We start from the raw sequence: 27,865 nt of genomic DNA, 5'->3' as shown, positions 1-27,865 counted from the left end.
ATAAAGCTAGATGAGTAGAAGAGTGCAGTTGACTAAACTTTGCCACCTTGAAGGTTTACATAGGAGCCAGACAAAACCAACCACCACAAGGTGCAGGTCAGTTCGAGTGTTTGTTACTAGTCGCAGAAAGGGATACAAAAGCCACAAAGGTCTTCAAGTTTACAACCTAAGGCACCAAAATGGCGACAGATAGAGGGTCTGCACATGCTAATGGTTATACTTGGGTCTCTGACGACATTGCTCATTTATGCCTGCCTACAGAACGCAGCTGTTCCATAAGAGCATGGACATTGTCGCCGCTTGTCGTTCAAAAGCTTATTCTAAGGCCCTGCATGGCCGTATCCAACACTTTTGGGGACTTTATATGTTGAAGCTGCACAATCTAGGGTCGACCCTTTGTTAGAACCTGGCTGCTGATGGAAATAGTCTTCAACTACTGCAGCATTCTCCAGAACTGGAATATCACCTATAAGAGTCTTGAAAGCAAATTCAATGCATGGGTCTGGCCAGGAATCTCCAAACAGTGATGAAAGAGATGATTCAGGCTTGCCCATAATCAATCCACCCAATTCAATCTTCTTTTCAGGATTGGCTTGTTCACCTAAAGGTTCCTCATATTCTAGCTTTTCAGAAAGTTCTGTAGTAGGCGCTCCCTTTTGTTGATTGGATAATAAGAGAGACCCATCATTTAAGTTAAATTTCTTGCCTGGATTTTCTTGGAGCTGATCAGTAAGCGTTATAGTTGAGTTACTAGGCTTCTGGATGTCTCCAGCATTAGCTACACGATCAGCTTTAAGTGCAGCTAACCGTTTGGATGCTCGGAGTGGCATGGTGATTGCTTTGACAGCATTAATTTTCCTCCAACCAAGTGGGCGTCCCCTCCTACGCTTCCCAAGGAGTACTTTGTCCTCAGTCTTGAGCTCCAACTGAGGTTCTTTTAGCATAGATTTGCTAATTCTTGCACGACGTTTAGGTTTCCTTCCACGCTTCTTAGGATGTGAGTGCTCCATGTTCTTCAGTTCCATCAGCAATCCCTCTGATGGTTTATTAAATCCTGAAGCTGGTATACTCTCAATCTCTAGGGGAATGGGATTGATATTTTCTTGCACTGATGAGGTCATTTCTGCTGTCTCGTGTAGCTTATTGTCAACCAAACTCAGCTGCATATGCTCTGATGATGCTTCCAGGTGCACCTCATATAATGCCTCTGATGAGTTATAATTGGCAGGCACTGCAGACCCTCTTGTTACTGATTCTGACATATTATCTTTCCCAGTTCCAAGTATCCGCTGTGGGGCTTGAGTTGCATGACATGTTGGATTGAGCATGCTATTAGATGGAATTTCCTCAACTTTCTCCTTTTCCAAGTGATTAGCTTGTTCTGCACCTGAAGATGAAGAAGGAAAATAAAGAAGATAGGTCAGATGGCAACTTTACCAACACAAGTGAAAAACAAGCATAAGACCTCAGCTGCATTAAACACTAAACAGATTGACTTAGGGCTTTGATAAAGGAAAAGGACTCAAATTCTTAAAGACAGATGATATTATTAAGTCCTGATTCTAGGCACATTTCTAATACTTGGGTAGGGCACATGTTCCCATGATTTCTGTAGCATAAAATGATATAACACTCATGAATTCTGAAACAAGAGATTTGAGATTCACACGCAGCCAAAACCTACCATCAGTTCTTCATTTTTAGAATTAACATCTTGCCTATTTGTTCTGCTAGTAAGTAAAAAATTGGACTTCTAAAACCACAGCTTCATATATTAATGATACATCTGTACGAATTATTTCCAAGGCCCTGCTTTTCTATTTTCTCTCTAAATAATTTCGTAAAGAGCATTAGTTCAGTACTTTCACACCAACAGTCCCAACAGATGAATAAAATTTTAGTTACTTGTCACAGGTTAATTTATTATGACATACTTAAGGCAGTTATTTTGTGTCGAAGACTATGCCAAAAGAAGAATATAACCTTTCTGTGTACTGATCTCCATTCCCATCTCCACTTGGTGAAGTGTTCCTGGTGAAAAAAGACACCTCTTTACCGCCATTCCTCGTATTGTTGATTTGCTTTCTGCACTAGAAGGCTATGGAAGAGCACACATAAGAAACATGGATAAGCAAAGTTAATCATACAATTACACATAATGAGGGAAAACATAGTAAAAGAGCCCCGTATATTTAGGAAATATTTCGCCAAATGTTTGAAAGTTATACACACACACACAAACACACACACACAATGCCAAAATAGAAATAAAGGAGGAATATGAGAATTTTGATAGCACATACATGAGAATCCTTAGCAAAGTTGTGTGCGTCATTGGTGCTTCTTTTCAGCGGTTTCATGATACATTTTCCAATGTCTCCAGTCTTTATATAGCGAGAGACATCCTTTAGGGAACGGAATGCATATCCACTTACAGGATCTATGTAATACTGTAGCATCACGTTAAATAAAAATATTACACATAAGCTTTAAAGAATAAATAATTTCAAGGAACAAAGACAAAAACATTCAACACTTAGAAAAGCTGCATAAGGCAATTAAGCCAAGACAGCTAACATTAATCATAAAAGTACACACATAGACAAACAAAAATGAGTAGAAAAATAAGTGAGAATCACCAGTTATGTTGTAAACAGCTATCAGTAGTTCAGTACTTCAAATGGAGAAGAGAGAACAATTTGTAATGCTGTAAACAGCTCTCAATAGTTCAAGAGGAAAAAATGAACACTCTTCCAATAAGTATTCAAATGTAAAATTGTGTTTTCTCAATTGTTTTGTTTATATTATGTATCAAACTCTAGCACAAATTTTGACAGAAATATCACAACATCAAGTGCATTCCTTGGTCTGATCAAATACGCCATCTATTTATCCAAAGACATATCATCTAACCTATAAAGCTAGCACTCAGGTTCATCTCAGTCCCTGAGCTACCCCAGACCATTACAGGCAAAGATAAAAGGATGACAAACTTAGTAGATCCATTCTGTATGTAAACCAATTGCTACAGGTCACGTGAATCAATGCACTATGCCTAGTAAAATGTCCAGCGTCTCAAACATAATAAGACAATATTTTTAGTTCAAAAAATTCATCAGGAATAGCCTCATCAAAACAGATGGTGATTTCCAAATTTCCGAACCAACAAATGTAACATATTTCTCAAGATAAAAGACAACAAATGATCAATTTTACAAATGGATGTCAACCTCTATTTGAAAGGAAACTCCTGCAAGACAAATCTGTTCAATAAATAGACCTGGAAAGTATCAATTAGAGCTGGTTAAGTCTAGCTTATCTTTTGGATTTCAAGCTCATGCAACTCGGTGGCAGCCTCATACAGTTTCTCAAAAATAGAGGAGTTAAACATATAAAAGGATAGCTCGATAACTAATGAACTCATTTAATAGGCATGAGATAGTAAAAAATTAGCACTACTACAATAAGTTTTAGTTTCAATGCACAGATTACAGTATTAAATCTCAGGAACAAAAAGATCATAGCAATGTGGTCCCTTTTCCAGGTTATATTATAGTTATGTACCCCAAGACATATTGTTTCCAATTTGGCAATTTGCTAATTAGAAGTATCTGTGAAAAAAGAATCACAGACAGCAAGTCAATGGAGCTATAAATAATGAGGAAAACCTCGGCAAACTAATTAATATGCAAAAGAGCGGCAAACAGCAAGTCATCCACATATGAAATTTCTTATCACAACCACTAGCAGAAAGATAAATGAATTAGTTATGAAAGTAATTGTAACTCAGTTGTTGATGAAACAAAGATACATATGAGAAAGATAAATCACAGACATCTGAAATTGTTCATAAGGGCATAAGAGGGGGAGAAAAGAGAGAACAGGCAGACTAGATCTTACTGGGTCTTTCTTGATTTTGCCTCTACCCTTTCTGTATCTGACTTCTTTAAGCCATCCATGAGGCAACCCATCCACACCGCTTTCAGTTTGAACAATGACCTAGAGAGTAAAAATAAGCTGATAATGAGATAACTTTCATATGATGCAAAAGTGATTGATATAATCATACAAGTGGATTATTTAGAGTGGCAATTAGGAAATCAAAACACTAGGAAAGTTTAAAAAGAACACACATAGTCAGTGCACTTTCTATTACTGCTCCTTGTTTGATTGATCGGAGTACAAGCACTGCCAACAGAGTTAACAATGATGTTCTTGGTTGTGGAACTGCGTAGATTGTCAATCTGTAGATGCCGAAATACTTCTCTCTTGGAATAGAATCTCGAACTAGTCAATGGATCGATGAATATCTGAAGAAGAGATAATACAATATAAAATAAAATACTTGACCAGTCTCAAAGGCCATGCTACATTGATACAACAAAGTTCTCCTTCCATTAAGATCATGGATTAGTCACATGGGCTATAGTAGATGTTTCTGCGGGTATCTCTCGAATCCACGTGTTTGACAATAGTACAATACCATCAAATAAATGAAATTATGCAACAATAGAGATAGCATACTAGGCATATGTCAGAAGTAATGTGGTGTAAATTTATCTTTCTTCACTTATGTTACTGAAAGAAAAGCGACTTGCATCTGTGGCTGGAAGTATCTACTATAACTAATGAACAACAAGGTAGAATATTAACAGATTCTTTACAAATAAAATAGCTTGAAGATGTTGAATTCACAGGGAGATATTGACTGTTGATAGGAAGGTACTACAAGTTCACTAATGGATGCATGAATTGTCCCTGCCATCTTTGGCAATAGTAAAATTACACTGTATAGTGCGCTAATTGAGATTTAGAGACAAGCTATTATCCAAAATAATATCATACAATAAATGTGCCTTAAAAAGAGATAAACATCTGCCAGAAAATAGAACCAAAGGAACCACAAGCACAATTATATGCCCCAATACCTTGTATGGTCTCCCAGCAGCTGCACCACTCTTTCTTATTCTAGTTTCAGAAATCCAACCAGTGGGTAACCAATTAAGAGAATCTTGTACTGGCTCTGCAAGCTAATTGTCAATCGACATATCAAGATACTAAGATTTATTTTTCAAATAGTACTTGAAAAGTTCATTATACTAGAACAAATCTTACTTGACTCTTGTTATCCCCAAAAGAAGATACCACACTGGATGCACAACCATCAGCCTTCTTGTTGTTGATATAGCTTATAACCTCCTCTTTTGAATGGAACTTGCAACCAGACTCTAAACATGTGTATAGCTACAAGTTCACAAATATATCCAAGTAGTTTTAGTAATGATTCGCTTGATGATTGAATATGTTTGACAAATTAATGATTGAATATTTATTTCTACATTATATTAAGTTATCAACTATGAAATATTTATGCTACAAACTTCATCATTGAGGTTATGATAAGTTTCTCTATCTACAGAAGAGTAGTCGATACTATGTCCCTTGTTGTTAACACTTCTCCATTTTCCCCAAGATTATGCACAGATATTTTCCTAACTAACCATGCAATACTGCACGTGAGGCGGCCAACTAATGGCATGAAACCTTTAATTTCTATTGCAAATCAGAAAAAAAAAGTAATTACAATCTTATGACATAAGAAGGTTCAGTAATGCTTCTCTTTCATGTGTAGATCAGCCTAAACTTGATTCCCTACCAAGACCACATCAACCATCACAAACTCACAACAAAGTAAAATATCCCTTCTTAATGTCTATCTTTTCTATGTAATAATAATTGCACTTTACGGGTTTAGCTCAATTTTACAAAAACCCCCCATATACTCTCAACTTAAGCACTTAATGCATCGCAGTTTTGACTAAAGTACAATTCTTATATTTTTTCATTATATTTGATCAAAATTATTGTCGTATTTGAAGATCCTTATTAGAGATAAAAGTTACAGAAAATTGAATAAATTTTCTAATACATCTAAAATAATATCGATCAAATTTTAGATGAAAATAATATGATAAAAACATACATTTGTTCAATATATTTATCATATCTTTGTTATTTCAAATTCGGTCAGTATTAGTTGGAAAGCTTATCCAATCCTCTACAACCTTATTTTTAATAAAAAATTTTAAATTTTACCTCTGGTTTGGTTAGAACCACAAAAACGTTAAGTGCTTAAGTTGAAAATACATAAGAGTTTTATAATATTAAGCCAAATCACATGAGAGTAAAATAAAATTTCCCATAAATTATTAATGTTGTTTCGTTTGCATTAATTTCTAACATGAAATTAAGGAAATTTTTTACTTCACATCTTCCCTTATTAACTTATTCCGATCCTACCTTGTTGCCGTTTCAAATCTACCCTTGCATTTCCCTAAAAATGTTAAAATAACAATCCGTGATATTAATCCTTAGTTAATATAACCATACCTACCAAATTACTATGCTAACCCTAGACAAATTGATTGAAAATTTGAAACCCACATAGATACAAATTTGACTTAAACCAAAACTCTACTCGCCCTAACTGAACATTCTAATAGTCACTTGAAGTAATTAGGTGAAGTAATGGCTGGATTGAGAGTAAATAAATAAATAAATATAAAAATAAGGCAATTTAGACCTTACAAATATTTAGATTCAAAATAAACAGAACATTCCTTCGGTATCTTTGCGTTAAGAGTATAGAACCTATCAAATTAAAGTTGATCTAGGGTTTGATTTTGACATTTCTAGCGACATAGAGGACTCAGATTTCCAGAGCAAACAAGAATAACTAAAATCCCCTAGAAATTATAGTTGCAAGAAAACAGAAAGCGAGATCGATAAAAATAATAAGCACAGGCAAGCGGAAGAGGATACCGATCCACCTACCGAGGACACCGTTCCATTCTCCGTCGTATTGACCTCCACCGTCCACCCCTCCGGCAGCCACTCTGGCCGCTCCTTCGCCGCCATTCCCCTGAAATCCTCGCCTTCTCCAGCGATCTCTCACAAAATCCCTTTCTTTCTCTCCAAAGTCTCACTCCTCTCTCTCTCTCCCTCTCTCCCTCTCTCCCTAACTGTGTGGCCGAAGAGCTCGGCCTTGAAAGAGAAGCGGACACCGAAAGGCACGTGATGTGTCCGCGCGGCTCCACGTGCGTCCCCTTGGAGCCGAGAGATGTCGATCGGACGGCCAGCGTGTTCGTGTGACTCTTGCTTCGAGGTGGAGATGTGGGCACAAAGCTGCGAGTGCGAGCGGGAGATCCGTACTAGCGGTAGTGGAGAGAAGTTAATACCAGATGCCCCTCTAAATGACCACTCTATCCTTGCTACGGTTGTGTTGTTGTCAGTTGGACAAGGGAAGAAGTAGGTAGGGCGGGTGGGGGCTTAAGGGCATTAACAGGAAAAAGAGGTGGAATTTGGAAACGTGCGTGAATCGTGATGTATAAGGTATGGGCTGTTAGAATCCCCGTTATGCCCCTCTGTCTCTGCTGAAGGGAGAGCGTTACCCGAGGTTTACGTAGCATACAGTATCTTTATTTGTTTGTATACCAATTAAATTAAAGGACAACAAGTTGACGCGGAGGGTATGGCTGGATGAGCTCTCACAGGAGAGAAGAGAAGGCGGGGGGGCAACGGCAAGGCTCGGATCTGACAACGCAGCAATGACAAAGCTCGAATCCAGCGAGAGAGAGCTATGGAACCGGCACAAACCACTAGAGAGAGGACGACGGGATCTTGGATGGTGGAGATGAAGAAAGAGAAATGAGGAGGAAAGAAGAGGAGATAATAATAGAACAAGGGGTAATCATCCTGGTAGAGCCAGGTGGCTAGGGGGAGGAGAGAGGGGGCAAAGTCACGGGCGGCAGCAGCAGCGAAGAGAACTCTCATAGTGGTTTCTCCTGTGGTGAGTTAGATAGGATATCTATCGTTGGATCTACTTCCAAATTTCCCAGGATGCAGCATCTAGAGACACATGCTAGAACTCTTGGTGCGTTAAAAAAGATCAGCATCGCGTGCCAAATAAGTCTAAAAGAAAATGAATAACATCCTTTTCAAAAGAAACATATATATATATATATATATATATATATATATATATATATATATATCTGTCAAAATCCAAATGCAATCTCCCCTAACCGTACCAATATCACTACATATCATCAGATCATCACAAGCTATTCAAAGATGCAACAAGAAGGGAACCCTTGAATTTGTTTTTTGAAAAAAAAACCCATTACAGGTTATTGCAGATTATCACACTTACAGCATTGATTTAGACCTGCCATATATCAGGACAATCTGTATACAGGAAAGACCACTTAGCTAAACCAATACTACTAAAGTTTGAAGCAAATTATGAAATGCAACTGGAATGCACTGCTAGGTACTGCTAGCCACGATGATTCGACAACTTTAGTTTACTCTTTGGAGACTTAATCAGCATCAACTTCTTCAACAAGGTCTGTCGGCTTGTCCTCTGCCTTCCTTGCCTGTTTTGCATCTTCATGGCTTTCTGACCCATTTTCCTTTGGTTCCACAGCATGGCCTGCTTGACTAATTGTACTAACATCAGCGGCATTTTCTGATGCTTCAGGGGGATTGGTAGCACCCACCTCTGCGGCAGGCACTGCTTTCTTGATCGTTCCAACCTTTACATACTTGCTCATGAACTTGTACTCCCAGTCCTGCAAGGCGTCAAGCTCAAAGGGTCCAAGGCCTGAGATATCGCCAGTCAAATCTTTTTGTTCAAAGGACATTTTCGCCAAAGCTCTACTTGCATCTTTACCGGCGAATAATCCATATGGGCCATCAGGTCCATAAAACATCCTGCAAAACACCAAAAGATAAAAAGAACTTAGATGACCCTTTGAGCTCTGGAAAGAACATGAAAAACTAAGATGACCTCCGGAAACTTTGGACATTGCAAGTATTAAATAGCACAGTGAAATATATATACTGCAGTTCATTGGATGCAAGAGGATTAACCTCACAAGAATTGGTACATGGAGTAAGTATGCCAAAACTAGGTAATCAACTGAATTTAATCAGATGCAAAAGGGATCATCTACAACAGAACAATAACTTGGAAAAGATATGCTACATGTGGGTTTCCAACTGCTTATAAGTCAAAAAGGCTAGTAGAGAAAGGTTAAAAAAGGAACAAATAGCAATGCAAACTTTTCCAACAGAATTTAAACTACCAGCCATAATAGTTTTATCTTAAAATAAGTAGCCAAAGAATGGCCGAGAACATATCCAAAAACTAACATACTACAACATAAAAGAGGAGATGGTCATATAAATGTAGCGCATCCAAAAACCAACATACTACAACATAAAAGAGGAGATAGTCATATAAATGTAGCATGCGGAAGGCCAGGTTGATGCAATCTCTTTATTTACCAGATTCAAAAGGAAAATAAATGACATACAGAACAAGAATTATCTTCGATGAAACATGATAAGTTCATTTCCCAAAATATCATTTGTCATCTTTATGCCACTTCCGATAAATCTTTCTAGATGAATGAGTATCCCATAGAGGCTTAAGATTCTTGAGACAGAATCACAAAACAAGAGAAACAAGAAATGCATGCAAATAACTTTCACTTGAAATATATAGACCCATTCTAGAACTTTCATGAATTAGTGATCTACTCCGGAATTCGTATCCATTTCTGATGACATGCTCAAGGTACAACATCAATGTGATTTTAGTTAACTATAGTAGATAACAACTAAAATAGAACAAATATATGATAATATGAATACAAATTATATACCTAATGCAACTTAAATTTTACTATGGCAGAATAAAAAAACATTCTAGCTTTATAATAATAGAGACATTAACTTCAAATTTTGGTACATGATGTTGAATTCTTTCTCATGATCAGCATGGATTTGTGATATTTTACCAACCATGTCACTCTTGTTTTGATAGATATGTTAGTTTTCCAACAGATCATTAAACTCCAAAAACATAAAGTTGAGCCAAGATGCTGGGGTCAATATTTTATAGATAGATGCACTAGACAGAACTCAATTGAAAAGGTCTTATATTAAGATTGAATTGAAATAGTTCAGGAGAGGATTTTGGCGCACTTAGATTTGTACTGCACAGGGAAAATAATCTGTTAGGCTGGAATGGGCATGCATTAAAGTGGAGTCTTCTTCAGCAAAACTGGATAGATCTAGACTTGATTCACAATTAAACTAGGCAGGATTTGGCCTCAGCTTGATCAGGACTAATTGAACTGGAATCAGATATTCGCTTAGGCTCAGGCTGGATTCACATTCAGCATACATGACTCAATTTCAGATCTGGGTTTCAGAAGGAACTGGTCATTGATCATGATAAGACTGAGATAAAGAATTTGGCTTGGATCAGATGACCTTGCAATTTGAGATGTTGACTGGAACAAGCATAGGAGCTCAAATCCTAATCGAGCCAAAGCATGTGAAAGATTTGAACAGGATCACGTTTACAATAAATAAGAAAACAAGTTGCAGGCCTAGATCTTCATGTACCTATTATCATACTAGAGCAGGGTATAAGAGCCCCTGCTGCAAGCTATTGCTGGTGAGTATTTTCACCACAAATAGTTTAGTTTGTCTCGAGTTTAAATTTTGATTTCGACATAGACTTGGTGTACTGTCATGGATAAATTTCACAGATTGATCCTTTTCAAGAGACAATAAAAAACACAATGATTGTCTTTTGGATACAGCACCAATCAGAAAGACATCGACTTATCAAGATTGCACATAAAATAACTGGTGGGAGAGATCAACAACCATCGCATCTTGCAAGTTGCAAAAACTAATTCAACCAATGCCCTGCCATCCTACCATTATTTAGATATTAGGGCTCTAAAATTTTATCAAAAGAACTATTAAATATTATTACTTCGGTTACTCGGTATCGCTTCACGCACAAATTAATCTACTCTGGAGAGTGACAGTAGCTAAATATCTGATTCTTGTCGAAATGTCCACTTCAAAGATTCTAATCCCTTTGATACGAGGTGCACTCCAAATTTTATCGAACCACTCATCTCGTCGCAAGAACTAATAAAATTTACTCCGACAACTCGAGCTAGAGTAATTGTTTATAGTGTTTTGGCAATAATCAAAGCATACATAACAATTCAAGCTCCAAACTGAGGAAACCCTAGAATCGAAACATATCAACAGTAAAGTCAAAGTAGAAAGATCATCGAGACCTGCTCTGGGTGACGTCATAGATCTGGCCTTTGACGGCCATGAGTAGGGGCTTCTCGGGATCCGAGCCGTCGTAGGCCTTGAGCTCCTCCTCGGTGATCTCCCCGAGCTGGATGGGAGGCGGGAGCGGCTCCACCTTAACGAGCTCCCGCTTCCTAGGGGGCGGCGGCGGCGCCGCGAAGAAACCCGACACCACGTGGTAGAACACCGCCGATACCGCGACCACCGTGAAGAACGCCGCCGGAGAGAGCCCCGTGTATGCTACGATCGCGTGCTTTAGGGTCTCCCACAGCTCCACCGCCGCCGCCGCCATACTCTCTCTCTCTCTCTCTCTCTCTCTCTCTCTCTCTCTCTCTTATCTCTCTTTCCAGTATCCGCTCCGCTCTCCTTCTCTTCCCCTCTCTCACGCACACGAACACCGAGGGAGAAAAGAGATGAACCCTTTCTACGGAAGTTACATTTGGAATCTTTTTAAAGTAATATTTGGAAATTGGAAGTGGTTGATGGAATAGATAATTATGGTATATTCAAATACAATATGTATTATGTTGAACACTGTCGGTAACCGTACAGGTGGGAACTATTACTGGCGAGTGAGGTGGCGACTTTTAGAATCTTTCGATATCTCACCGCGTTTAACGACTGTGAAGTGGTTGGTTGGCATTGGCCCCACCCAAACTGTCCCCACGGATCCTCCGGATCCAGGGAAATCCGGACCCTTCGGATCAAGGGAAGGGGAAGGTAGTCGTGATTATTGATCAACAAGGCTGCCACCAGCAATCCTATCTATGCTCATAAGCCTGATTGGGCTCAGGTGGTCGGAAATGGCGACGTGCCGATAGTGCGGCAAGAGAGCTCCACAAAGCTTAGGCAACAATTGCGAAGGTTGGGCACAATCCTAAAGCATAGGATTGCGGATTATCTTATCTTGCAGACAGGAAGGAGGTCGACCTCGAACTTCTGGCCAGCAGTTGCAAGGAATTGAAGTTTAGAATGTATGGTTAGTTTTTAGGAAAACCCATAGTTATCTGGCCGGCAGTCGCGAGGTATCGACGCCTTTCCTTGTGTCTGATATGACTAATGGGTTCTATCTATTCTGACTTATGTCTAAGAGTGATATGATCTGAGTCTCCCTGGAGGGTTGTGGAAACCCTTGTGACAAACTATGTTGGTGGGGTTCGGTATAAGACAGGTGTAGGTTAAATTTATCTATGAGGATCTGTCAGAATTATGTTTTGTTTGTGGTCGGGTTGGCTACACCATGGGAGGACCCCCCAAAATGCCGAAGTGGAAGACTCCGACCATCTCTAATAATAGTGGAAACCAAATCTTGTCCGATGCTAATCCAATTCCTATTTGGTGGGGGCATTACATACATTCTTGTAAATACGAACGGAGGAGAAAGTGCGTCGGTGCTGAAAATAAGCCTCTTTCTTAATTATCAGATTGATTGACTAAGTAATAAACCCTGGTCTTTTTGTGGATTTTGGTGCCAGCTCCCACACGGCGGCCCCCTTTGGCATTCTTTCTCAAAGCAGCTTGGTAAGGTGATTGTAGCTTCCCTTTTCCTCAAATAACTAAAATGCCGTACAAGCACTTGAAACAGGTCTTGTGGAATAACTAAAAAGTTAGCTGCAAGAATTTGGATAAGTCCATGGATAACCTCTTTTCTATTGGATGAATAGCATACAAACATATCAATTCACTTCCAGGAATAAAGATGTTTATCGTACAAACAAGAGACAAACTACCTCTTATTACAGTGGGACCAAATATGCAACCTCCTGCTGGTGTGTAACTTAACTGCACAAGTCATCTGACAGAAATGTGGTTTAGACCTTTTGAAAACATATAGCTCAACAAGGCTGGAAGCATAGATCGTAGTTGTGATCATGATGGCAAAACAATTTCTTGGCTCAAGATGAGATCAGACACTGTCTTCCCATGGCGGTCAATTCTCCTAGAACAATTAACTCCCCCATCGAGAATATTCCGCACCACAACATTCAGAGAATGGATGCCTGGAACCTCATAAATCTCCACCTTGACTTGCTCTAGCAGATGGTATCTCTGCTGGATAGTGTGACTATCAGGAAATGATGAGGCATCAAGGAGAGTTGAAATCACGTTCTTGACCCACTTTGGCGTGATCACCTTTTTGAGCCGACCAATGTCACTGGGGAAGTGAGGAATAATGGAAAAGTTCAAGTCATTTCCTTTGTCACCAGCCCTGCTATGAGCAGCTTGATACAGAGGTATCTTCTTTTCTGATGGAGCAGCAACTATACGAGGCAGAGCAGCTGTGCTACAGTGATGACTGCACTTTGATGTTAGTAGTGGTTCTTCTGCATTATGTTGTGTAGCCTTTTTGTTCTGTAAACATGAGACCGTCGTCTGATTCGTACCTGATTTCCAAAAAACATTATCACGATCAACCTGCACATAGAAGAATTAAATTAAGAAGCGTTATATTTCCCTTGACAATGTAAAAAAATTCCTTCTATATAGTATAGAATTATATGGATTGATAATCACACAAGAGGAAAATTTTTGAGTCCTCTCACTGAAGAAAATTTTAACATATAACAACTTTTATGTTATGCTCAATAATATGATCAAAGGACGAAAATATTGCACATTTAAGGATCCATGGAAATAAGCCTGTTCGTTGTTGGAAGTGAAGTGACTAAAGACTGGAGTAGAAATCTGTCCATATAGACACTACTGCTATATCTGAAATTTATGTTCTCTCTTTCAACTGCTATCCTAAAAGAGTTGAATTGACTGAACAATATCATTATTATTTTCAGCTTGTAGAAGCCAGATAGCATACCCAAGCAAGAAATTTGAGCTCAAATGGGCCAGAATAGACTTTCAATGCATAAATAGAAGCTTATGCCCTAATTTGGCATAAGATGAGTTGTTCAGAGAGAAGTTGATGAGCAAACAAATACAATACTGGTGGCATTTTCTTCCTTCTTACTTACTCCGAACCAATTTATAATAGTAAATTTAACGAGATTACTGTTTCATTACAAATGAACATATTTCAGTTCTCACAAAAAATGGTGAACCATACCAGTTCCTTTTGAAGAAAAATCTCCTTCTTGTGTCCAGTACTGCATCAGGGAACAGAATTCAGAAATGAGTGCTTTTAACTTTACAGTAAAGAAAGAATACAGATTCTTTTCCATATGTAACAACATTCAATCAGTTGCAAAGTATGATGTGCGCTGTTTGCAGAAGAATGTATAAGAAGTGTCTTGTACCTACCAGATACCACCACCACCAGCTGGCCCATTAGTGTAAAGAGCCATAAACTCTTTAATAAAGTGAATGGCATGCTCCTTCAGCTCGAACAATCCATCCATTCTAAGTCTAATATCCAAAACTTGTTCAGCAGAGGATGTTTGTATATCAGTATGAGAAGTTTTCAGACTGTCATGTCCAACAATGTATGAGACAATACGATCTTTAACTCCAGGAAATACTTCATCCATCCATGATCTAACCTAATATAGAAGGTAAGCATGAAGCATGTATTAACTTCATAGTGAGTCTGTGGTTACATGACAATAGTTACCTCATTCAGCACATATGTCATATATGAATCATGAGCAAGAAAACATGATTCCATAACAATGTTTCCTTGATAAGCACACTAACCAGATATTCTGCAGCCTGAGCGCGCCTTAAACATCCACACCCGCCATAAGATATCTCTCCCCAACCTTTCCATCCACAATCCTGAGGGTCATTATATTATTCAACATCTAACCATGCAGTAAAATATTACTAATTTCAAACACCAACAAATATGGCACGACGTAGACAACACCCATGCTTTAGTTCCAACTATTTGGGACAATCTATATGATCCTTTTTCTCCATTCATCTTTATTTAATGAAAGGGTAACAAATAATCAAATATGGCATCACATTATTCATTATATTTCAAATGTTGATACGGAATGTGTAACAAAAGAAGGGCATACATCATAAGGACTGATCTATTAGGAAGAGCTAAGGGAACTTTCATTTTGTTTTATGCATATCTTCAGTACACCAATTTGTACCTCTTCTTCTGCTATTTCTCCATCCTTCACGTTTACTAAATTAAAGTACTACTGACAATTAAAGAGTGTTCCAAATACATACTGCGAAGAATATATGTGGTATAAGAGATAAATAAAGAGAATAGAGATGAAAACGAAAAACATGATTTTATAATGGTTGACATCTTCAAAGACTTAAAACCTTTTCCAGACTCATGGAGAGTAACACCAGAAAGCTCAGCTAACCTCAAAAAATGTTATAACCATAGAACGCAATAGAGATACTGCAACATACTCGAAGGTTATGAAGGTAACGGTTAATCATGATTTTTGGCTACTACATTAACGTACCATTGGGACTAACTGCAGAAGTTTTTCAGGGATATGAACATTAGAAGTTTTTGCCCCATTGCAGAGAACTTTGTCATCTGACAGTTGACAGAAATATACATTGCGCAAATCTATAACCTGCACTATTAAATTCAATCAATATTCTGACTCCGTAGTCCACGAAATGGTGAAAATTGTAATTCAACCTCACCACATCAGGAGTTATGTAGCTTCCAGGATCGCCGACCTCATAAAGAAGCTGCTCTGCACAAGTACTGCCGTTCAAAGCACCTCCACTACCAACTGACTTTGCTACAGATACTTCTCCATTATAACTGATTTCAGCAAATGGAAGAGATAAATCTAGAAGCTGTTTAAAAGGAAAATCTCGATACCTATCTCCTGTTTAGCAGAATATAGTTATTGCAGCATCACCAGATTGTAGAATAAATCTTGTAAAGCATAATAACATGAAGTAAAATATCTGCTTGGTAACACATTCATACTATCATATAACAGTTTTGAGAAAAATTAAGAGTGTACCTGGATGCATGAAATATCCTCCAGTGAGTTGACAACCACACTCTAAAAGATGGCCAGCTAAAGCTCCTTGTGCCAGTTTTTCACACTCATTCCAGTTCCAACCTAATTCATAAACCTTGTCATGAAGATATGTCATTAACTGAGGTTAGATGACGAGCTAATTAGATAACTTTATTTCTTCTCTTGGTGCATATAAGAAAAACATAAACAAATAATATGGTGGAGTCGTATTAGTTGCTCAAAAGCTCAGTAAGTCTCAAAGTTAAAAAAAATTAGATAAACCCATACTGCTAGGTAAGTAGGCAGGTCAATCATATTGGCCATTGTCTTATCTTGCGGAACTAGCAAGAAACCCCAAATAGACCTCAGGACCTGGGAAAGCTGTCGATAATGGAAACTTTAATGAACTCATCCAGGGAGTCTTTCCCATCCCAAATGCTTTAACAAACTCAAGGTAAAACACATCACTCTGTTCACTCTATAATTAATACATTGTAGAATCCAATAACGTAGTCACAAAGCTGATCCAAAAATTGAAGCCATTAGAATAACATGTTTATAAGTAGTGACAAATATCTGCTAATAATTCCCTAGATTTTTTTCTCAATAAGAAAAATGTTCTATTGTTATAAAGGAATGCAACAGAACATTTGCTACATTTCCACGGGATCAAACAAGATAATATAGATCATTTGTAGTCACATCAAGACACATGACCGACATACCATTGGAGCCAGGAATAATGCAGCATCAGCAACTCGAGAAGTGATGACAACTTGTGGTTTGTAACTCTCTAGGCAATGGACAATTGGAGCTGCTCCGAGATATGTACTCGTCCCCTTCACATATAAAAATGAAATTAAGATCAACGTATGTGGAGAAAGTTCAGAAGTTTCTACAAATTGAAAACCAGACTTGGTGCTACAAGATGGATACACAAATATTACTAGTCTGATCAACGGAATATGTAACATTGTAAGAACAGTCAAGATGTGAATTCGTCAGATGGGAAATTGCTACAGAGTATTCGCATGGTGATCTTCTCAGTGTGTTGGTATGGAAATACATAACGAATGAGTTAAGCCTCACCTCTAGTCAAGTATAGAAGAAGGATGATCTTCCCAGTTTTCCCATTATCTATTCCAAGTCATCTTTCTTTACATCTGCCTATTTTCCCATTATCTTTCTTCATCATAAATTATCTCTGTTTACTATGCCTATTTGCATGGGGAAGCACATGCTAATGCCTTATTAGATCTAATACAAGGTAGCATCTTGATACTCCCATGTCAACTGTGCCAAAACTAGCATAGATTATAAAGCATAGGAAGTGTGTTACCCTATATCAACTTGTGTCAGTTGGCAAATTCTGTACTTATGGCTACCAGCATGTGGTTGTGCTATGCTATGTCAATACTTTGTCCTTATTTGGGGAATCCAGAATACAAGTGCTACTAGCTTATGAAATCAAATGTAACACTGATTCTACCAGGCATATGTAGACATTGGCAAACAAAAAAGAATCAATTTCACTGAAGGCGACAAATTTCAATCCTGGAACTTAATGAAAAGTACATATAAGCAGCAGCTACATCAGCAGTAAATTATTATTAATTGAAGGGTGTGTTAAAATTATCGGGACTTCTTATAATGATAAAGTTAAGTTATGTTGTAGCAAAAGGAGTTTCTTTTGAAGTTTGTTCTAGCAAACTACCTGTAGGGACCATCATTATTTGTGTTTGTCATATGCATTGTGACCATAAGTTTCTCTCAAAAATCACCAATAAATTTAGAATAATAAAAAGACCTAGTACACTAACAGAAAAAAGAACAACGATTTGCTGACAGAGGAGATCATGCAAGGTCAAATAACTGCAGCTTACTTTAAAGCACAGAGTTAGAAGCTTCTACGACAATCCCCGGAAACCAACAAATCAGAATTTAGGAGAATAGTGTACTCCAAGCAAACACATAAGATCTTAACTTGGCAGTGAGGTCGGAGAAGGAAACTTACCCCTTTAAGTTTGGTTGATCCATCAGAAGATGAAGAAAGACCTGCAAAATAAAAGACCAGCTTTGAGAACATATAGGAAATTCAAGCATAACAACTGGTCAGTTACAACCCCACTTTATATGCATGCTGCCATGCTTTAATGAGTAATGAGTTTAGTCACTTGATAAAGTAAAAAGTCATTACATGTCCTAGTAAAAAATACATGACGAGAAAATGAGAAATTTTCAATTTTTTCCATCTACATGTTGATGTATGTGAAGCTTACCTTGCTCTGCAAGAGAAACTTCATAGGCCACTGAGACCGTTATTGACAGTCCCAACTTACAGGAAACATCCAGTACTTCTTTCTGCGCACCAAGTGGATCCACTTCCAAAACCAATAGAGGGTTATGAATTACCTAAGAAAATAATGGACATATAGATGGCAAATTGATCGACAGTGATAAGATCATTACTTGCACCCATATTTGTAATGATACAAACTCCTCTTTCGACAGCCAAAGGTAGAAGCAGCAGCATCCATTCTGCGACTGCAAAGTTTCATTGGTGCAATAAACAAGACAGATCAAATTGCCAAAAAAAGAGAATCATTTTATCTAACAGATAAAATAACAAAGTTTCTTTGTATATGCAAATCTGTATGCAAACAAAAGACACAGACTCGCTTAATGTAAAGCTTCTGATTGTTAGAAATTTATTATTTTTTATATTTAGGACTTCTGAAATGCTAAACATATAGAAGTTCATCAATTCATTCTGAGTATCAGTAAATAAAGAACAAAAAAATGCAGCATACTTCGTGGATCATAGCCTTTTCCTCCAGATACCATGTTTTGGTAGTGGTCTGCTAGTGTACGTTCTGCCAAGCATTCGAGCACAAGGTAATCGAGTTCTTTGACTCTCTGAAGTAATTTAAGAGCTGCCAGTGGCCTGTCCCCGCCAAATCCGGCCCCACAACCAACATAAACTTTCTCCTTGTGCCGTTGTGGACAATCCCTCTACCATATAACATCAATAACAAAAAGTTTTCACATCAATTTCTCGTTTTTACCTATTTTTCTTACATAAATAAAAATTACAAAAGGAAAAGTTTCTAATATGATATCATACTAACCAGCTTGAACACGCAGTTGTAGACTTCACCTTTCTCCATTGCGTTCAGTTACAAGCACTCCTTTTAGCTGTGGACAAGAGAAAAGGAGCAGCTGAAGTGATACCTGTAACTAACGTACAAATCTACAACTTCTTGTATCGATAAATTAATTGGCCAAACACAACATTTTATCTGCCATGGAAGAACTATAATCAAACAAACTATCGTGTGCCATTCTACAACTGCAACTCTAGGGCATGTGGATCATAGAGATTTAGATGCTTCTAAAGGCTATGAGACTACCGCAGTAAGATATAACAAAATTGAATTTACACAAAATGAGATGAAATTTAAAGATAAATTTGTCGCAATAAACATGGTTACAAGAACCTACCACCATATAGAATATTTTGGGAAAGGAATCCTGGTACAAGAGTGAAAGTAAGAGTAGCTCTTGATCATGGATTCATGCGTGATGGAGATCAAGAATACAAAACATGCAATCAGATAGGTGTGTTGCTTTTGTAATCGGAGGTATTACCGATCAAAGATGAGCGAGTGCGAGGTAGCCGATCGCAAGCTAAATTTTTCTCCAGTGAGAGGAAAAGAACTTGGAGAAGACGATCGCCATATTTGTAAGCACGGAGCTTGATCGTGTCACGTCGACATTCGGAAGAATAAAAATACCCTTGTCAGTGGGCCAAAGCAAAGCTGGATCGGCCCAGTTTCGACACCAAACATTCGTGGCCATTCTACTCCGGCTCATTATAGGCTATATTAATATAAATCAAGTTTAAATATTTAAAAAATAAATTATCTTTAGTATTCTCACAAAATATTATGATTAGTTATGGGCGATTTGCAGTAAAAACCTATTAATGCTCTAATCGGTCGAAATAGGATCTTCAAATTATCGAATTATAAATTTTTAGCCTTTTTTTTTATTGATTTTGCTCGGACAAATCTTAAAAAGATGTTGTTTTCTAAAAAAATTACGCATCACCTGTGTAAGTTATATATATTGTCTATATAAAATGTACGTTCTAATTTTTAACAATATGTGTATCGAGATTTTTAAAAAATATCGTACATCACTTATGCAAAATATACACTCTAATTTTTAAAAAATGCAACAAATCACATATGTAATATATACATATTGTTTGTACAAAATGTATACTGTAATTTTCAACGATATAAATATTGAGATTTAAAAAAAAATGTCACGCAACGCTTAACAAAATATATATTTTAATTTTAAATAATGTTCGCGTCGAGATTAAACAGTTGAACTGAGTCAGTAAAAAAATAAATTAGTATAAATCAGTAAAAAAAACCTGAGTTTGCAATTTGATACTGATGAGGTTTTCAGCTACAAATCGCCCATTAGATTAGCATTATATCTTAAAAACACTATATAAATATTTTTAATGTGATATTAATTTATTTATCAGTAGTGATGGCTACGAGAAGGAAATAGAAATTATCATCGAAACAAAAAGATACTTATATTTGTTGAATATTTATAAAGTATTTATGGGTATAATATATTCTAATGATTAATACACTTCACTTAAAAATGGCAGGGTTAAGTTAACCCATGGCGTCGTATGAAAATTTTAAGAATAAGAAAAAGTTTTGATTAACAAAGTCCCAAAGGTGTGTTAATTCTAAAATGACGAAAGTGTTGGGTGTTTTTTAAGAAAAAGAATGTAGGGTGTTATTTGAGCATTTCCCTCTAATCTAAAAGCAATAATGGTTGCAAGTTCATCTCAACCGTTGATGCGCATAGAATTGGCGAGGCCCCACCTGATTTAGAGACATACACGTGTCGTGGGATATGTCGTCAGATACTTATTTATATATTGCATTGCTTTTGCTTAAAAAGAAATTATAGATTTAACTGAATTAGAATTCCAAGCCGGCGTCGCTCACCAAACAAGACCACTACTCTACTAGATCTCCATCCTATGGTAATTTACTGATGGGCCCATCCACCCAATCCCCGTCTAATTAAATCCCTATCCTCATCACCATTTGTCCGTTACGGTATGTATGGGGGCATTTCCGTCATTCTACATTCATCCGCTCTCGAATCGCCGTTTGCCCTAAATACCAACACTCGTACGGAAAAAAGAAGGCAACCCCTGGCTTCGAGAAATGCCGCTCTTCAATTCGTCGCTTGGCCTCGTCCGTCTCGAATCCTTGCCTAAATTACACGGATTAATGCTCCAGACTTCGTCTAATCACCACCAAATACCCGATCCAACAATGATTTGCTCATTCCACTCTCGATTTTAGAGGAAGAACAACGCTTGTTTCGAAAAGCTTTTTTTTTTGTTTGTTTGTTTTGTTTTGTTTATTTTCTTTGCCTTTTTGTTTCTTGGAGATCTTTTCTTTTTTGGGGGTGTTGTAAGGTTTTGGGTATGAATCCTCGAGGTAGATATCCTCCTGGAATCGGCAATGGCCGTGGTGGAAACATGGGTGGAAACCCTAATTATTATGAGAGAAACGCTCATCAACAACAGCAGCAGTATGTGCAGCGGAGTCCTGCGCAGGGGCAATGGCAACAGCTGCAGCAGCAGCAGCAGCAGCAGCAGTTCCAGCAACAGCAACAGCAGCAGCAGCAGTGGTTGAGAAGGAATCAGATGGGAAGCGATTCCGGCTCCAGCGAAGCAGCGGTGAAATCGGTTCAGCCGGACAGCATAGGATCAAGGTAAAAAGTTGAGAGGAATAAACAGTTGAGAAGAAAGATAGTGGCTTTCTTGATATGGCTTTGTTTAGAAGAACGTTGTTTGTTAATTTATTATCCTGTAATAGGATTCTTATAGTTGGGAACTTTTCTTAGGCTCTTGTAGTTTGTTATGCTATCATATATGTCACAAGTCACGACTGACTGTACAGTAGCCTGACCTGCTTGCTATCTGTTATCGGCAAAGTTAATGCAAAGTTAAATGTCAACTCTACCAAGATTATAGATGTGTATGTTGTGAATATATACGATGGTAAAAATGCAAATTCTTTTCCTATAAAAGATAAAAGTAAACTTATGAAGTCAGAAGTTCTAGTCTTTGATGAACACGGTTCCTTTCACTCTTTTGTTTGACTAAATGGTCTTATTCAAAAAGTTCATACAGCAATCTGTGCTTCAGAATCTGATCAGTGATCACTAATTTCTGCTTCTTTATCTGTACATACGGTTTAAAGATCATAATTTTGTTCCCTTTTATTTTCAAAATATTGTAGCCATTTAATTTCTTTGATTTTGGATTATAATGTGAATCCTATTAGTTCATTAATAGTAAGGTACCGACAGCGTATTCCCTATATCTTTATAATTGCCTTTTCTTTAGTTTTTTATTCCTTCTTACACCAGCCAATGCATGTTAAGCAGATATGAGGCTTCTTAGATTCCCCATTTCTTAATAATCATTGGTAGTTTTGGTGGTTCTAAGTTACATCTGTTAAATTATGTACCACCATAACACCACACACTATACACTGTGATGGAATTAAGCATTATCACTTTGATATATATTGAACACATATATATATTGTTGGGTGATAAAATTTTCTTGAACTTATTTTTTCTATACGTGTTTCTCTTGTTTTTCAAGCCTACATTATTGTACATCTTGCGTTGATTTGTATTTGTTTATTAGATCATTTTTCCTTACTGGAAATTTTTACAATTCTTTGTGAGATGTTTCCCTTTATATGCCTTCTTAAATCCTTTGATTGTTATTATTAATAGGTATTAAGGACTACCTCTGACAAATCGACAAACAAGAGTATAAAATAACTCTGGATATACTTTCAAAACCTGTGCTAACCTCTGTCAATCTATGCTGAAATTAGGTTATTAATGTCTGTCTCTGCATTTCTGAAACATTGTTTACCGCTTTTCTTTTGTTTCCTGATTTTAGTTCTCAAGATTGGAAGGCGCAATTGAAGATTCCACCTTCAGATACCCGCTACAGGACAGAGGTAAAGATAATTTATTTGTTGTATACTTGTATTACTTTATTTGCCTATATGAAGGGACATTATAGTGAAGTTGCCATTTTTGTTAGGTTTGATGACATAATGCTTTAATCTTTATATACTCTTTAATGTTCTTTTGTCATGTTTCTTCTAATTCTGACTATACCACTAGGTGCTTTCTGCTATACTGAAGTGCCTATACCTAGATAAACAGATCTTGTTTTACATCATTCTTGAATTGAAGATATTACTAATGTTCAAAATACTTTAGATACTTCCAAATTCGTACAGTTCATGTGAAATTTATCAATCTATTATCTGTAGCCTGGGGAATTCCATTTGAATAGTCCTAGATCCTAGAAATTGGGTAGATAGCAACAATTTTGATGCGTTAGTTCCTTTTCTATCTATATTGGATATTCATTTATATTCAGCAGTATCCCTCTGAATATTGAAAGCATATAAATATCTGTGGTGGGCTGTACTTTCCAGGATGTTACTGCAACCAAGGGGAATGAATTTGAGGACTATTTTCTGAAACGTGAGTTACTTATGGGAATATATGAAAAGGGATTTGAGAGACCTTCTCCTATTCAAGAAGAAAGTATACCTATTGCACTTACTGGTAGTGACATTCTTGCAAGAGCTAAAAATGGGACTGGGAAGACAGCTGCATTTTGCATTCCTGCCCTGGAGAAAATTGATCAAGATAAAAATGTTATTCAAGGTTTGATCTTGTGCGTTTAACTTCTGCAATTGTACATGTAGTTTGAGTAATTCTAGCTGAGGAATGTAGAAATGATTTCTTGCATGGTTTCATGTTATTATTTTCTCCTATATCTGTCTACGATAGTTAAGGTAAAGTATAGGGCTTTTTTGGATTTCTTTTTTTTTTTTCAAAAAAAAAGAGAGAAAAGAATCTAAGATCAGTTTCTTTGATTATTCATGAGTAACTGTCATTCCAAATTTTTCTGTGCATGATTACATTGTGGAGGCATTCATACCTTTTGTTAATGCATTAAACTTTTGTTGGGCATTCATGCTATTGCAAGTGTGCAACCACATTTTGGTGTTTTCTGCATGATCTACATACTGAAATGTTCTCTTACCATGTAGATGCCATTGGAAGGAGTTCAAGATTCATCAGCTTTTTTTATTTGCTAATTTTGTATTTTCTGCTGTTCAGTTGTCATATTGGTTCCTACGAGGGAATTAGCTCTGCAGACATCACAAGTTTGTAAGGAGCTTGGGAAGCACTTGAAGATCCAAGTTATGGTCACCACTGGAGGAACCAGCTTGAAGGACGACATAATGCGTTTATATCAACCTGTTCATTTGCTTGTTGGGACACCTGGTCGAATACTTGATCTCACTAAAAAAGGGGTTTGTGTCCTGAAAGATTGTTCAATGCTCATTATGGATGAGGTATGATTAAATTGCATATTTTTAGTATCTAATGTTTTCCGGTGGAGTTTCAAGGTTCTCCGGGCTTTGTTTCATAGAGAAGATATTCTGTCGCACCTTCTCTAAACTCTTCCATAGTTGGGATCTGAAAGATCACAAGTATTTGCATTGTGGATTTTGTCGATATTGTGGATTGTCTTGCTCTATACTCAAGATGCAAATTAATCTATACTTATTATCTGTAGAGTTCTGCTCCTGCTGAAAAAGTTGACTCAGCTGCACTGTTTTGGGATTAACTTTTTCCGTCAATTGTTCTTTTCTGAAAAGAGTATGAATTTTCCCTTTACAGGCAGACAAGCTCCTGTCTCCCGAGTTTCAACCTTCCATTGAGCAGCTGATCCGTTTCCTTCCAGCTAATAGACAGATTTTACTTTTTTCAGCGACCTTTCCTGTGACTGTCAAGGATTTCAAGGATAGATATTTACCGAAACCTTATGTAATTAATCTGATGGATGAGCTTACGCTTAAAGGAATTACACAATACTATGCTTTTGTAGAAGAAAGGCAGAAAGTTCACTGCCTTAACACCCTTTTCTCAAAGGTTTGGACTGCTTATAACTATTTGTTTGGTGGATACTATCCTTGTTTTGAAAATGATTGTTTTCCTTGTGACGACAGCTTCAAATTAACCAATCCATTATATTCTGCAACTCTGTTAACCGGGTAGAACTGTTGGCAAAGAAAATCACTGAGCTTGGTTATTCATGTTTCTACATTCATGCTAAAATGTTGCAAGACCATCGGAACAGAGTTTTCCATGATTTCCGAAACGGTGCATGCAGGAACCTTGTTTGCACAGGTACTGTATTTGTTGTTTTTTATCCAAAAAAAAAAAAAAATCTCCTGTATCATTATCAGCAACAACTCATAATCTCACCCTCTCACTATCTATCCAGTCTTTAGATTGAGATAATGTTCATAACCTGCTATTTGCTGGCAGGTTGGTGATTGGCCTGGAAAGCACTCAAATTCTCGTTTGAGCTTCTGATAGTTTTTTGTTTTACTTTTGCAGATCTGTTCACACGAGGAATCGATATCCAAGCTGTTAATGTTGTTATCAACTTTGATTTTCCTAGGAACTCTGAAACATATCTGCACAGGGTATGGTGTTTAAACTCCTTGAAATCTGTTAATCAATAGATATGGTTGACTAGTTTGATGGTGGATTTCAGCCAATATTGCTTAAGAAGTAAAACATTGCCATTAGATCAGCTCAGATTAACTGGATGAGCTAGTAATGCATAATTATCAAATATAAATAGAAGGAAGACAGAAAGATTGAACCAGTGAATAAGTTAATATTCTATTATCTAATGTAGATTTTGCTGGTTCTTGTTTAACATGCCTAAGCTGTCCTTATTTTCTGCCTTCATCTGTGCATGCATCGTTATTTTCTCAGTATCATAGGTATGCATTTGCTTTCCTAAACAGTGTACCTGTTTTACATTATTTAGGTTGGTCGTTCTGGGAGATTTGGACACCTAGGATTGGCAGTTAATTTGATCACCTATGAGGATCGCTTCAACTTGTATGCAACTTAATCCTGAAATTGGACCCAGTTATTCTCTCTCTTTGATTGTTTTTATTAACATTAAGATAATCTTCCAATGGCAGGTATAGGATTGAGCAAGAACTTGGGACTGAGATAAAACAGATACCTCCGCAGATAGACCAGGCCATATATTGCAGATGATATGTTGGGGCAATTGCTTGGTTTCCTTTTTCATGCAAATAATTAGAAGACCATCTCTGTAAATATCAGCTTGTCAAGTAATATGATGATATCTCATTCTTTTTTCTTTATCATACATGAAGTTTTCATGAAAACTGATATGCCTGTCTGTCTGAATTTAGCTCCATTGGGAGGTTAAATCAATATGCCATCCAATTTTTTTGCTTGCAGAATAAAATTTAGGGATGTGGTAGGTGGGGGTTAATATGGATAATTCCCTAAATATGTTAACATATGGATCTAATTAGCTGTAAAAAGCTTTAGATATTATTTTGTATGTATAACACTATCTGGACCTTGATTCCAAGTCAAGCTAGATACACAATCTATATCCATTTTGGCCAAAACCTAGAAAACTAAGCAGGTTGATATGGATAATGTTCAACCTATTTTCACCTTTGGCAGCATCTTGACTAGGTCAAGAAGAAAGGACCTTCTACCAAGATGTTACAGTCTTATTCTTCACCTGCCCTATTTATTATGACATTTGTGGCAGGTGCTCATGTCGAAAAGCAGTTTGTCTTTTGTTTCTCTTGTTTCTTATACTGCTTTATGAAAAAAAAATAACTCAAGTAAATCTTCCCATGAAGAAGTAAGCTTTTCTCGATAAATTCTGACCAACATTAATCTTGCTAGTATACAGCCAACTTGTAGACTTTTCATTTCCTGCTTGCTTGTTAAGTTTGATATTATTTTTGGTTTAATTTTATACTCTATGAATTGCAGCTGATGGCATCTTTCAATGTATCCAGGGTTTATTTTGTGGGGCACTCAATGAGACGAGATACTAAGATCAGCTCTGGTCGAGGATCCTCAATCATCACGGTGTATCTCGTAGAATATTTCTTGTAGCCCTGTTTTCTCACCTTAGCAATTTGTGGTCAGAGTTTGATTGGCTCTTAACTTTTGGCATATGCCTTCTTAACCTCTGTCCTGGTTAGCTTATTTTATTGTAGGAGTTCCGTTTACTCTTTATGCTTTCTGATGTTCTACGATGGCTGGTCGGAATGGATATTTGGAATTCAGGGTTTTAGTTTGCTTGTTGAAGTTTAAATTCAGATACCGCTATCAATTGTGTAGAAGATTAAAAATTGTACTTTTGTCCTTCCTGAGACAATCAGGAATTGTACCTTTGTTCTTGCTGACATGAATTGGGCTCACACTTGTCGGTGGTGTTTTATGGATGACTGATGTGCGTGACTTGTATATGCACTGCCAATGGAGCAACCAAATTATGTTGATGCATAAAATGTTGCTGCTTGTATCTATCTTGGTTGCCTAAAATGCCTTTATAAGCTTAACCCTCAACCTAAATGGCTTATCTTTTCTTGTGAAATGTGGATGTGCCCTGAAGAAAATGTTCTTGTGATAGAATATGTTCTCCCATTGTTCTCTTTAGTGGTATAGGTAAGTCTGCAGGTAGCAAAATAGATACTGTCAAATTCAGTATATAATGGTGATAATTAAATTAACATTCT

General features: G+C 37.2%; 4 protein-coding genes across 8 annotated transcripts; 1 reads left to right on the top strand and 3 right to left on the bottom strand.

Moving 5' to 3' along the window:
* Positions 1 to 11: 11 nt before the first annotated feature.
* Positions 12 to 7,244, bottom strand: LOC140765451 (uncharacterized). Of its 3 annotated transcripts, none has more exons than XM_073104553.1 (8): positions 6,823 to 7,243; positions 5,116 to 5,244; positions 4,929 to 5,030; positions 4,134 to 4,310; positions 3,901 to 3,999; positions 2,304 to 2,450; positions 1,984 to 2,098; positions 12 to 1,387 (listed from the first exon to the last, which is right to left on the bottom strand). In XM_073104553.1, the coding sequence occupies exons 1-8, from the start codon at positions 6,916 to 6,918 to the stop codon at positions 321 to 323; spliced, it is 1,932 nt and encodes a 643-aa protein (XP_072960654.1). In that variant the 5' UTR covers positions 6,919 to 7,243; the 3' UTR covers positions 12 to 320. The 3 variants fall into 3 exon arrangements, with proteins under 3 accessions (XP_072960654.1, XP_072960655.1, XP_072960656.1); XM_073104554.1 differs by having other exon boundaries at positions 6,835 to 7,239; XM_073104555.1 differs by lacking the exon at positions 4,134 to 4,310 and having other exon boundaries at positions 6,823 to 7,244.
* Positions 7,245 to 8,134: 890 nt separating this feature from the next.
* LOC140765370 (membrane steroid-binding protein 1-like) lies at positions 8,135 to 11,637 on the bottom strand. Its single transcript, XM_073104423.1, has 2 exons — positions 11,175 to 11,637; positions 8,135 to 8,775 (listed from the first exon to the last, which is right to left on the bottom strand). Exons 1-2 carry the CDS (start codon positions 11,483 to 11,485, stop codon positions 8,382 to 8,384), a joined length of 705 nt encoding a protein of 234 aa, XP_072960524.1. The 5' UTR covers positions 11,486 to 11,637; the 3' UTR covers positions 8,135 to 8,381.
* Positions 11,638 to 12,813: 1,176 nt separating this feature from the next.
* Positions 12,814 to 19,850, bottom strand: LOC140766258 (uncharacterized). Of its 2 annotated transcripts, none has more exons than XM_073105752.1 (14): positions 19,749 to 19,850; positions 19,229 to 19,295; positions 18,911 to 19,112; positions 18,570 to 18,644; positions 18,380 to 18,481; positions 18,115 to 18,155; positions 16,826 to 16,939; positions 16,101 to 16,215; positions 15,769 to 15,959; positions 15,579 to 15,695; positions 14,839 to 14,919; positions 14,446 to 14,684; positions 14,252 to 14,291; positions 12,814 to 13,608 (listed from the first exon to the last, which is right to left on the bottom strand). In XM_073105752.1, the coding sequence occupies exons 2-14, from the start codon at positions 19,265 to 19,267 to the stop codon at positions 13,063 to 13,065; spliced, it is 1,902 nt and encodes a 633-aa protein (XP_072961853.1). In that variant the 5' UTR covers positions 19,268 to 19,295; positions 19,749 to 19,850; the 3' UTR covers positions 12,814 to 13,062. The 2 variants fall into 2 exon arrangements, with proteins under 2 accessions (XP_072961853.1, XP_072961854.1); XM_073105753.1 differs by lacking the exon at positions 19,749 to 19,850 and adding an exon at positions 19,602 to 19,716.
* Positions 19,851 to 21,289: 1,439 nt separating this feature from the next.
* Positions 21,290 to 27,574, top strand: LOC140765096 (DEAD-box ATP-dependent RNA helicase 8-like). 2 transcript variants are annotated; one of them, XM_073104012.1, is made up of 10 exons: positions 21,290 to 21,923; positions 23,134 to 23,194; positions 23,684 to 23,918; positions 24,378 to 24,616; positions 24,945 to 25,196; positions 25,274 to 25,454; positions 25,668 to 25,756; positions 26,110 to 26,183; positions 26,270 to 26,406; positions 27,140 to 27,574. In XM_073104012.1, the coding sequence occupies exons 1-9, from the start codon at positions 21,634 to 21,636 to the stop codon at positions 26,346 to 26,348; spliced, it is 1,500 nt and encodes a 499-aa protein (XP_072960113.1). In that variant the 5' UTR covers positions 21,290 to 21,633; the 3' UTR covers positions 26,349 to 26,406; positions 27,140 to 27,574. The 2 variants fall into 2 exon arrangements, with proteins under 2 accessions (XP_072960113.1, XP_072960112.1); XM_073104011.1 differs by having other exon boundaries at positions 21,291 to 21,923; positions 26,270 to 26,425.
* The last annotated feature ends 291 nt before the right edge of the window (positions 27,575 to 27,865 follow it).

Source organism: Typha angustifolia, chromosome 8, assembly GCF_048772165.1.
Source record: "Typha angustifolia cultivar Huaian chromosome 8, ASM4877216v1, whole genome shotgun sequence".
Taxonomy (NCBI): Eukaryota; Viridiplantae; Streptophyta; class Magnoliopsida; order Poales; family Typhaceae; genus Typha; species Typha angustifolia.
The sequence above is the reverse complement of the archived record's forward strand: the minus strand, read 5'-3'. Positions and strand labels throughout refer to the sequence as shown.